At 34.1% G+C, this 11,726-nt stretch overlaps 1 protein-coding gene and 1 pseudogene across 3 annotated transcripts; both read right to left on the bottom strand.

The window, feature by feature from the left end:
• Positions 1-1,871: 1,871 nt before the first annotated feature.
• LOC143613949 (large ribosomal subunit protein eL6-like) lies at positions 1,872-3,508 on the bottom strand. 2 transcript variants are annotated; one of them, XM_077087523.1, is made up of 5 exons: positions 3,456-3,508; positions 2,733-2,999; positions 2,550-2,656; positions 2,304-2,482; positions 1,872-2,170 (listed from the first exon to the last, which is right to left on the bottom strand). In XM_077087523.1, exons 2-5 carry the CDS (start codon positions 2,987-2,989, stop codon positions 2,015-2,017), a joined length of 699 nt encoding a protein of 232 aa, XP_076943638.1. In that variant the 5' UTR covers positions 2,990-2,999; positions 3,456-3,508; the 3' UTR covers positions 1,872-2,014. The 2 variants fall into 2 exon arrangements, with proteins under 2 accessions (XP_076943638.1, XP_076943639.1); XM_077087524.1 differs by having other exon boundaries at positions 2,733-2,994; positions 3,447-3,493.
• Positions 3,509-4,790: 1,282 nt separating this feature from the next.
• Positions 4,791-7,603, bottom strand: LOC143613951 (small ribosomal subunit protein cS22-like; annotated as a pseudogene). Its single transcript, XR_013150213.1, has 4 exons — positions 7,320-7,603; positions 6,379-6,480; positions 5,117-5,416; positions 4,791-5,011 (listed from the first exon to the last, which is right to left on the bottom strand). The product of XR_013150213.1 is annotated as a small ribosomal subunit protein cS22-like (transcript).
• Between the last annotated feature and the right edge of the window lie 4,123 nt (positions 7,604-11,726).

The raw sequence follows: 11,726 nt of genomic DNA, 5'->3' as shown, positions 1-11,726 counted from the left end.
TTGCGGAGAAGAACAAACTCTTCGAAAATATTGTTGCGGTGATGAAAGAAAAGTTCATAAAATATTTTGAAATCATACCGCCGGTCTTCACTTGTGCCGCCGCATTAAACCCCTATTGGAATGTTAATGGGGTTGAAACAACGATTGAGGAAATATTCGACAACTTAGGTATGCACGAGATTGACCCGAAGTTGTCGACGGAAGCGAAGGACAAGTTCAACAAAAACCTTCAAGACCTTTATGACCATTATTTTCAAATGTATGGTCCAAGCACGAGATCGTCTTTTGTGAAAAAAACAACAACTGGTAGGCCGTGCAATGACCCACTTATAAACTTGATGAATGGGATTCGTGAATCGGCATCTAAGAGGCAAAGAGGAAACACACCAAGTAGCGAACTTGGTCGATATAGTGGAGCAAACTATGTTGAGGGCGCAACGGTCGACGAAATTCGCAATATTGATTTGTTGGCTTGGTGGAAAGGTAAACAAAACGAATTTCCCATTCTATCCGTCATGGCTCGTGATTTGCTTGCCGTACAAGCCTCAACGGTTGCTTCCGAATCGGTTTTTTCTCTTAGTGGGAGAGTGTTATCTATGCGAAGAACAAAACTAACTCCCGAGTCTCTAGAGGTTTGCATTTGCCTAAAGGACTATTTGGATGCGGTGGATCGTGTACAACACAAGGCGAACTTTGAAGACGAAATACCAATAGAGCGTCATATTCATGATGAGGAGGCGGAGGACGGGGTTTCTTCCGATAACGAAGACGAGGGTGAAGACGAGAATGAAGACGAAGAAGAGTTGTAATTATTTGTTTTGGTAAACTTATTTGTAACTTGTTCAACTAATATTTAGTTTTGATTTGTTTTATTATAATTACTTTTGTTACTCATGATTAATTGTTTGTTACTTTTTTAATAACGACGAACATTTTATTCATCTAAAAAATAACTATTACAAACATTATTAAAACATAAACGATACTAAACATAACAACTAAAACATAAAAAACAAAGTCCGTCGTTTTAACCCGGGAATACTTATTTTTGGGTTGTAGAGCCGGACGACTCTCCCACTTCCGTTTTTTTAGCTTCCATTCTTCTTTTCTCTCGACAATACTTATTCGTATGTTTTCGTAATGTCGAGTTGGAGGCTGCTTTAAGAAACTTCGAGCAATATTTGCAACGTGCCAACTCATGTGAGTCGGTCATGAGACACAAATCGTAATGAACCCAAACATCGGGGCATCTTGTTGTTTCGATCACCATAACAACGTCATCATTGGTTGCCATTTGTTGTCGGTTTAAGGTTAATTGTGGTTTGGAGTGTGTTTTATAGTTTTGGGAGTGGTTTAACAAGTACACAAACAAACCTTGCTATTTATAGAAAGAAGATAACCTATTTATAGTTAAAAAACCGGTTTCAACGGTCTAAAACGGCTATATAGCCGTTGGAACCGGTTCCTAACGGCTATAATGTTTAAATTTCAAAAAAAACCGGTGGAACCGGTTTTTACGTAAAAACCGGTTCCGGTTCCAACCTACCCGGTTCCTAAAAGTTTGCATTTCTGGGCATCGGTTCGGGTCGGGAACCAAACCGGTTCCTGACTGTAACCGGTTTCATTTTCTACCCGGTGTGAAAAAAACCGGTTCCGAACCGGTTCGGGTTTTCAAGGTGAACCCGATTTGTGCACCTCTAATTAGGTGGCATGAATTAGGATTCAACCGTTGTTTCTTAAAGCCGTAATTAGAGGTTTGGTTAAAAAATTCTCATCAAAACGACCATTTCAGACGTTAACGCCCCTTTATACTACCAACTCAGTTCACCAATAACTTGGCACAGACTAAAACCCTCAACTAGACAGATAACGACACATCAAAAGCGGGCAATTAACACACAAATAGATCAAAAATAAAGATTCCAAAACTCGATGGATAGGAAAGTAGAATATAACTTCATTGTTGATCACCATCAAAACCAAACATAAACATAAACTGATTCAAAAGTAGCGTCTAAAAGACAAGCTCGTGCGGTTTCATGCCTGCTTTCAATGAAAACCGTGCACCCAAATAGCTTTTCAAATCAGGTACAGCCTCAATGGATTGTATCAATGCTGCATCCACTGATTTCTGGTCATCCTTTTTCTCCTGTGGAAGCACGCTCTTTTCCTATACATGATTTAATAATTAATAATAACTTCAGTTTGTGTACACGGGTCAACCCAATCTCATATGGGTCAAAAGGATTCTTGATTTAACCAAAAAAAGTCAAAAAAATTGTGAATGCGAGTCAACCAGTTACCTCTTTCTCTGCCTCAAAAAACTCGCCTTCTCCTTTCTTCTTCTTTTCAACCTTCTTTCCAAAGTACTTATCATCAATCTTCTCAACGTTTACACCCGAGATGTCGACTTTGGTTGATGTTGCAATCACATACGACTGATTCACCCTCCTCAAAGGAACACCATTGATCTTAAAGGGGCCTAGAAAGCGGAAAACACTTTTAAAAGACAAACAAAATAAACACAATATAAAGTTAAACAACATTACCAGTAACCAGCAAGAGTCCTGAGGTAAGTTGCTTCAAGAAAACAACTCTTTTGCCCTTAAATCTTCCAGCCAAGATAATCAGCACGGTTCCAGGGGTAATGCTAGCTCTAAACACACAGATAAGATAACAAACCAATTCAACACATATACAAACTATGCATATACATTAACATGTATAAAAACCTGAGTTTGGTGGATCGGGGTTTGCGTTTGTAGACAAGCGGTTTCTTGACATCATCAGCTGGATAGAACTTTGGTGGCTTCTCGGTTGGAGCAGCTGCAACGGCTTGTTTCTCGTGTTTAGGAAACGCGCCACCATTCTTGGCCTTGATGGCCCATAGACCCCTCTTGTGGTACATCTTTGACCTTGAATACTTGCCTACGCCTCTGATCAAATCAGGGTTTCTGCACGCATGAGGTTTCCTCGCCTGCGGTGCCATTGATTCTTACCTAAATTGTCAAAAGAAAAACCAGAAGAAACTCGTTAGCTAAAAACAAGCATAAATCAACCCCAAGTTCAAAACTACAAGCAATCGTTTATTATTTATTAACTAATGCTCGGCTCGAGGTCTTAAACAAGCCATTGCTCTTCTTCTGTGAAATTAATACATACATGCAAGTCTAAAATAAGTAAACCTTAAAAATACATACAAGTCTGGAGCTCGAAAAGGCTCGGCATCGTTTAGATTAAAGATCATAACTGATTAGTTTAGTTGATAGATGAATAATCAAGCAGTAAGTAGTATACTAACAGAACAGTTAATAACTAGTCTAGTATGCATTTCATTCAATAATAATCAAGCAAAATCAGATTCACAGTAAACAAAACCTAAATTAATTAATTAATTGATCTAAATGGATGGATATATTAATCCAACAATGAACAATGACTGGAACTCAAATTACCTGCGAAGAGCAGCCGTCTGCAAGCAAGAAAAAGAAACCCTAACAGCCTGGTGGTCTGGTTTATATGTAAAATGTGTCAAAGGGCAAAATCGTAAAATCAAAAAAACCCTAATAACAACACGTACACCAATCTTATGTTTACATTTACAAAAATTTATACGACAATTTTATTTTTTTTTATAAAAAAAAAACTTGAAATAGTTTATGATTTGTGACAATTCTTTTTTATAGCACTTGGGACGAATCTGTGACTTTTAAGTGTTAAGTTATAAAATATAATAATTTGTATGTCTGTTCTAGGGTTGGTGGTCCAGTGACAAAGATAAGGTCTCATTTTGTGCCCGGGAAATTCAAGTTGTGTTCTTTTTTATAAATGTAATGTTTGAGTTTGTTTTTATCTGAAGATTTAAAAGCTTAAATTATGATAAAAGAGTCAGACAATGATAAATTATTGAAAACGCAAAATTAAAAGGCGAGAGTCAGAGCCTAGTGATTACTATTGTTTAAATGAAAATAAGTAGATCGGTATATCTACTTTGAGATTCAAATGATTCATTTGTTAGCGGTTTACTAACTTAACAATGTGGTTCAAAACTTGAAATTGGTTGTGTAAATCAAACATGTCAATCACCTTTTATTATGCATACGTAATGCCTGAAATACCATAATCATAGATTGTCTTGTTAATTTAAAAAAATCATACAAACCTTTCAATTAACTTTTATTATGTATACGTAATGCTTGAAATATGTAGTTATGTATGGTGTCCCCCTTACAAATGCGTGATTATGGGTTCAAATTCTTACAAGTGTAAGGTTGTGGTTTCAAATCTTACGGAGCAGCTCCCTAAACCCAACATGTTCTTAAGTGATCTTAAGAACATGAGATAAAAAGCACCTATCGCATCAAAAGTATATCTAGTGAATTCGTGTAAAATGTAAATATGATAAAAAGCACCTATCGCATGGGATTTTATAAAAAAAGGGTTTAGAATGTGGCTAACGGAAGCAATCATACGGCTAGAAAACCAAACGCTTCAACAAACCTCAAAGGTTCTAGACAAAACGTATAAGTTCACATTTAACAACAGTCAAACTAAAAACCTAACATAAATGTTCACCGCGAGGATAAAATAACATTAACCCGATTCTTATTCGTTATCTTCATGACCAATACTTGTTGCAAAGGGTTCAAACTCCGCAGGTTCATCAACATCCATATTGCAAACATCAGCGAGTGTGTTCATGCAATATGTAAACATTTAACCAAATCGTAGTCGTTTGTGCATAAGGCTGTCAGTTCCAAACTTATAACCAGTGTTAAAACTACTGTTATTTATAATTTCATCATTTTGATTAAAAGTCTATCTAATTAGAGCATCCATCAAACAGTCATCTATCATTCAGCAAGCATACCAGCTTACACAACCTTAAACATGATAGCTCATAGATAAAAACCGACAAAAATACCGAGCATAATTTAATACAAAAAAGCCGAAAACTTGTTTTCTTGTACAACTAAGCTTTATTTACACGAATCTTTTGGCCTTCAAGCACCTGCAAGAACACATATAACAAAAGTCATATCCAAAACAATCAAACTGAAACAACACTAGCAGTGTATTAAGAGTACAACCAAACATGCATGATTTACAAACTTACAGCATCATTAAACGATGAAATGGCAGCTTCTACCTCCTCTTCTGACGAGAACGAAACAAACCCGAACCCACTCGATTTTGAAGTTCCTGGAACCCGAGACACTTTGGCACCAAGAACATTTCCTTTTTCTGCAAAAAAGCTTTTAAGGGAGTCGGATGTCACGGTTTTTGCAAGGTTACCCACATAAAGTTTGTAAGGGCTGTCAACAAATGGGGCTTCTTCTGATGGAAGGAGTGTAGAGCTGACTCCAGTCAGAGGCTTCTCTGTGACGTTTACTTTGATTTTACGCCCTCCGATTTCCTGGTCACGAAAATTACCATGTTACCCTTGTTGATGGATGTCTTTTAGTCATATATAAAAAGGGCAATTTGGACCCCGACTTATGTTCAATCTCTATTATAGATATTAATAAATTATTTTTCTTGTTTTGAAATGTATCCAACTTGTAATTTTGAAAAAAACTGAAGATTTTTTTGTAAAATCCTCATTTTGATTAAAATTACAAGTAGTAAACCTTTTATTAATTAAATTGGACATAAGTTAGGTGCCTTGTTATGTAGCTTGCTTAGGCATGTAAACGAACCGTACGTTCAGTGAACAGTTCGGTAGGAAGTTCTTTTATGTTCATTTATTTTAATAAACGAACGAACATGAACAAAAAAGTTTATTCATTTAGTTAAACAAACGAAAATGAAAACATGTCCGGTTCATTCATTCAAATTTGTTCGTGTCTGTTCATGAACGTTTGTTCATTTAAATTTGTTTGTGTCTGTTCGTGAACGTTTGTTCATTTAAATTTGTTTATGTTCGCGCGTTTACGTTCATTTATGTTCATTTGTTTAAGTTTGTTCGTTGATATATTCATTAAAATTATTCGACCCAATAAAACATACTATAGTTTTAATAACTTTTTAGGCCCAACACATTAGTTATAACTGGTTTTAGTTATAACTGGTTTTAGCAGTTCGTTCATCTATGTCAATTATGTTTGTTCGTGCACCGTTCGTTTATAACATTAGCGAACGAAAATAAACAAACACGAGCATTAAAACTTTGTTCGTTCAATCGTTGTTCGGTTAAAGTTTAATGTACGGACATGAACATGCTCCTTTCATGTTCACTCGGTTCATTTACAAGCTTAAAGTTTGCTCTGTCTCTAACATACCCTTTAACAATGATAAAAATATATGAAGACTCTTGTTGACGCATATCAACAGATAATGGGTAAATATGTAATTTTGCATGCGATGGAAGCAACTCACCGTGCCATTTAGCTTCTCGATAGCGGCATTTACATCTTCAATGGTTTTCATTGTGACAAAACCAAATCTTCGACTCCTTCCAGAATACTTATCATACAGTACCTACAAATTCAAATTATACAAAGCTGTTAACTTGGATGCTGACAAAAACCAATATTTTGAAAAGAAAACCAGGGACATTTTTATAATTTGACAATTCGGTTGCCATTTGAGCCGAACAAACAACACAAGTCCAAACATCCTAAAGATTCTAGCAAACAAAAAATGAACTATTTTCAACAATTCACGTAAATTTGGGCAAGCCTGGTTATAAATATCAAAAACGAGCAATATTTCCCGAATGCAAAAAAAGATAAGACTTGGTTACTCAAACTATGTATGTACTTTATTAGAAAAGGAGTCATCCGATGCTTCAAAATCTGAAATTTGATGGTAACAATTAGGGGTTCACATCATCTTAAACAAACCAAACACCAGGCATACATATGTACATAATTGGAAAGTTCCTAAACCCGGTTCAAAAACGCACCAGAAGAAGTTGAATATGCCAACAATCTATACCAATAATAAGTATATAAGTGAAACTAATTCCTAAGTTTAAGTCTTAAGTGGTTTGACCTCAAGTTTATGAAACTAATAAAACATCAAAATGTGCAATAACCGCAAAGCCAAATTTCTATGCATGTAACTAATTATGCACATATAAAAAAATATCTACATCATTTGAATTCACATATAGAATCGAAAACCACAAATTCGATGCAAAAAAACAGAAATAAAAAATTCAAGTTTTTGGAGCCCGATTCAAATGCTAATATGAACACGCCCACCCCTAAACTGATCCTTAAGCTCAAACCCAAGTAATATGACCTCAAAGTTCAAACGTGATACATAATTATATAATAAAATATAAAAAAAAAACCCATAAATTAAAAAACAACCTCTGCTTTCTCAATGGCACCATGTTCTTGAAAAACCTTCTGGAGGTCATCATTGGTTGTCGTCCGAGGAATGTTACCGACATACAGCCGCCTGGCGGCTTCCGACGAAGGGTCAATTGCCACCGCAGTTTCTTCGGCAACACAAAGAAGCCTTGTGGGCTGTCTTGGGTTTGAAAACTGAAAGAGGGGTTAGAGAGAGTGGTGTTCGGTTTTGAAGAGATTGGTGTTTGGGGTTTGAAGGATAGTGGGGATGCAGAGATTGTGGCCATTTTGGAAGAATAATACAACCCCTACTGAGATGAGAGAGATAATAATTAATTTGCAGTTTGAGCAAGAAATGGTGAATGAAGAGAGTAGTGACGATGGATAGAGATAAAAACATAAATTGAGATTTTTTTACATTTTATTGAAAGAGTATAGATTTTTTTATACATAATTACAAATTTTGTCATTTATGTATATGCGATGCGATTGATAAATCAGGTTACTTAAAAAGTTTATTTGCGGACAGTGTTCTTCTTATGACAAAATACATTTGTTTTTTTTCCTTTACACGAACTACAATCCAAAAACTCAGTTAAATCTAAATATGCCAAAACTTAATAAGGTTTTTGTTTAACATATTTTATTTAGTTTCTTTTTCTAATAATATATTTAACCTTTTTAATTAAAAGTATACTTAAATAGTATACGTAAAAAGACTTAAATGCCCACACATGCCAATACTTAACAGGGTTTATGGATGCCAGTTAGTCAAAATGACAAAAATCAAACAAACATGCAATGAAAATTGTAAAGGACACCGCCTACAAATAAAATATTTAAAGGACCTGGTCTATAAATTGCATATGTTTAAAGGACAAAATTTGTAATTCTATCTTTTTATTATATTTATAATATTTTAATAGAGGTATAAACAAATCAGTTTCGTGTAAACTTAAGCTCTACTTGTTTAGCTTAACGTGGCTCCAGCTAAGCTTGTAAAATTGTTTTCAAGCTCGGAGTAAACCTACTCTGGATACATTAATGAACACATAACATGCGACTTAATGAAGTGCAATGACGAAAATGACAAAATTACGGCAAATACTTTGACCATCCATTCGATCATGTTTTGTTTTTCATTTCATCTTAACCTGTGTGTATCTTACATTCTATATGTTCAAAATTTTGCTCATGGATAAATTATGAGGTGGAAAAGTCAGTTGCAACGACCCAAAATAAAATACTTGGGTGTTTTCATCAAGTATAATTTCAATATATGGTTGTATAGACCTTAAACAACATACTGGTTAAAAAAAGTTGTCCCGCCAGAGTAGTTGGATGTGCAAACAAAGTGTAATTATTGGCTACAGTCGATCGTCCCCCCTACCACTAAGGTAGGTTCACCACTGCTTGGCTAATCTTATTATCGTGTTATTATGAAAAGTGGATAATATTGTGTGTAGTTATGCATCACATGAGAGTGGTTTGTACTTTGTACATAGTTTCTTTTGTTAGGTTTGATATTAGTGTGGTAAGTCACTAGGTCATTTTCAATAATTAACTTCTTTTGTGTTCGTAAGACTATACATAACCTTTTTGTACAAAAGAAAGTTATTTTATTCTCTTGTTTTTCTAAGAAAGTTCAATACACATTAATTGGTATCATAACGCAATTGTTCAGGCTCAGCCATGTATACTTCTATCTTCACCTTCCAAACTATTCTAGCTAAGCTTTGATTACTTCGAATCCTATTTGGCACCAACACCACCCCAACCGATTGCACCAAGATTGCCTACCTTATTAGTTGATGTTACGTTAGAGAATTCTCAATTCATTCTCTAAAATTATGTGAGGGAGATTTGTAAATAATATGGTATGGTTATGAGTGGTTGTGAATAGAAGAGAGAGAAAATGTTATATGAAAAAGTTAAATTTGGGGATTCACTGCACATACCGTATATTTTTTTAATATTTTTTTAAAGTGGTTGTGAGTATAAGAGAGAGAAAATATAATGACAAATGTATAAAATGCATTATTTAATTAAAAAGGAGAAAGAAAATACAGTGATTTTAATGTAATTATATGATATATATGAATATACGGTAAGAAATGAGCTAGGAATGCTCTTAATAAGCCCTATTGCTATTACTACTTCCATTTGAACATCAAATTTTGTTTTGAGATTTCAAACATCCTCTAAAATCCAAATGGTAGGCATGAGCATACAAGAGTTCCACCCGCATTTAACAACGACTTCAACGTTGTTTAGTGTCCCTACTTCATAGAAAACCACTACAACTGATACATCTACCATTACCTGAATGTCAATAGCCTCTTTCATGATTCCTCACTTTCTTGAGGTGTTGGCCTTGCCCTTACTCTCCAATTATTTAGCATAAATAAGTCATTCAACACCATTTCAACACACCAATCAAACTTACATTTGAACAACAAAACTCTTATAGAAGAGGCGATTGGGAAACATAGTGTCGTCCATCGTGGCGCTCTATTAAGACCTCACTGTAATTCACTCAAAACAACGTAATGGCCCAATTCTCTGGTAATAGAAGCTTGTGGAGTAGGCCAATCTCCTTACATATAAAAACAGACTTTTGGTGCAATCTTCTTCTATAGAATTCTTAAGAGCATTCTCATCTCATTCTCCATCTCCATATTTATAATTACACTACAAAACACTACATTTTTCTTTCATGTTCAATTAAATAATATTACTTTATACATTTATCATTACAGTTTTATCTCTTCTTTACTCACAACCAATTCAACAAATATTAAAAAATATATAGGGACAAACAAAGTTTCCTCAAATTTACAAAAAATCACTACCCTTTCTCTCTCCACCCTATAATTCACACTCACAACCACTCAAAATCACACCCTATAATTACAAACTATCCTCACATTAATATAGAGAATGAGTTGGAAATGCAGTACAGACTTTAAATAAAAACACAAAAACAACTGCATATCCTAAGTGCACTTTATTTTGATCAACAAACAGGGGAAACATGGCCTAAATTATATGTATGCATGTATCTTAAAACAAGTTTAACAAATAGCTAGGAAAATGATGGTTATAGCTTCTTGAGTAAAGTCGTCACGCTATTAAGATACGAGAGTCGGGTCACTTGAAAACGAAACAATACTAGAAGAGGTTCGTTTTTATACGATGTTGGAGAGATTCAAGTTTGAATGAATGAAAATTAACTCTTAAGTCATATATTCATAAAGTGAGGAATACTTCATGTCTAAGCTAAAGAATCATGAGGTGTCAAATTATTAGAAAATGGTGTAGTAAAATTTGAAATGTGTTCCACCAACTATTTTAAAGTATTATGTGTGTCCTCATGACTAAGCTTGTTAACAATAGAAGTTGACAAGTATCATTTTATCTCCATAATTAAATTTAGAGCTTACATGTGTCTCTCACACGCTTATAGAAAAGAAGATATTTTCTTTTAGTTATTCCTTCCACAATATATAAAAACATATATATATTATTTACTAATACTCATTTAAAATATTTAGACTTTGACTTTGTTTAATCACTCGGTTAAATATCTTATAACTTTGAACGCTTATTTTTTCTTAACGAGAGTTTAATATATATTTAAATATTTTATTTTATACTCCAGAACGACCATATCTTAATTTTACATCAATTTCCTTTTGTTGGGTATTTACACTTTGGCCCTTCAACTTTTATAAATTGACATTTCAAAAGAACATTTTGGCGGTTGTCACAACCGGTACCATACTGAGCACTTTTGGTACTAGTACCCATTTTGGCGAATTTGGGGTCATTACTTTTGGTAGTGATTTAGTATGGTTGTTGTACCAAATTCATCCCTAATGAATTGTGCCAGTATAAAATCATAAAGTCTTGCAAAACCTTTGCATAGTTTCAAAAACATTGATCGTAGTAGAAACATCTATATATCAATCACTAATATAAGTATATCATAATAAAACTATTAAGATTTATATAAACCGGTATACACTAATAACATATGCATCTTTCATATGTTATAGTCTTCGAAAATTCACACTTGTGCATTTCATATTGATGCTCCCAACATTAGATGACATAGGTTGTTTTTTTTTTTGTTATTTCATCTTAACACACTTACAACGTTTTTTATAATGTGGTTAGACATTTGATATATTCTTACCGACTTACAATTAATTGAACAACTCTCAAGTTGTTTGTTATGTAAATCTCTTATGGCAATCATCTTTTTTTAAGAGAATTTTATCTTTGATGTGTTCATAAAAAATGATTTTAAACACAACAAGTAATAATTAAGTAATGAGAAATCCTTTTAATTTTATGGTGAAACATACATGTAAAGTGTGGAAGAAAATAAATAGTTGAGGTAACACGCTAGCTATATCAAGG

This window comes from Bidens hawaiensis, unplaced genomic scaffold (assembly GCF_021521415.1).
Source record: "Bidens hawaiensis isolate Kalapana, Puna unplaced genomic scaffold, B.hawaiensis_p1.1 tig00038577_1, whole genome shotgun sequence".
Lineage (NCBI taxonomy): Eukaryota > Viridiplantae > Streptophyta > Magnoliopsida > Asterales > Asteraceae > Bidens > Bidens hawaiensis.
Note: the sequence above shows the minus strand (reverse complement) of the source record. Positions and strands in the feature narration are given on the sequence as shown.

What these genes read in the sequence shown, in the direction of transcription:
- LOC143613949 (XM_077087523.1), bottom strand. Translation starts at nt 2,989, where the DNA reads ATGGCACCGCAGGCGAGGAAACCTCATGCGTGCAGAAACCCTGATTTG. An exon ending in CCCCGATCCACCAAACTCAG is followed by an intron (nt 2,657 to 2,732) that starts GTTTTTATACAT and finishes CTGTGTGTTTAG; the next exon opens with AGCTAGCATTACCCCTGGAA. An exon ending in AGGACTCTTGCTGGTTACTG is followed by an intron (nt 2,483 to 2,549) that starts GTAATGTTGTTT and finishes TCCGCTTTCTAG; the next exon opens with GCCCCTTTAAGATCAATGGT.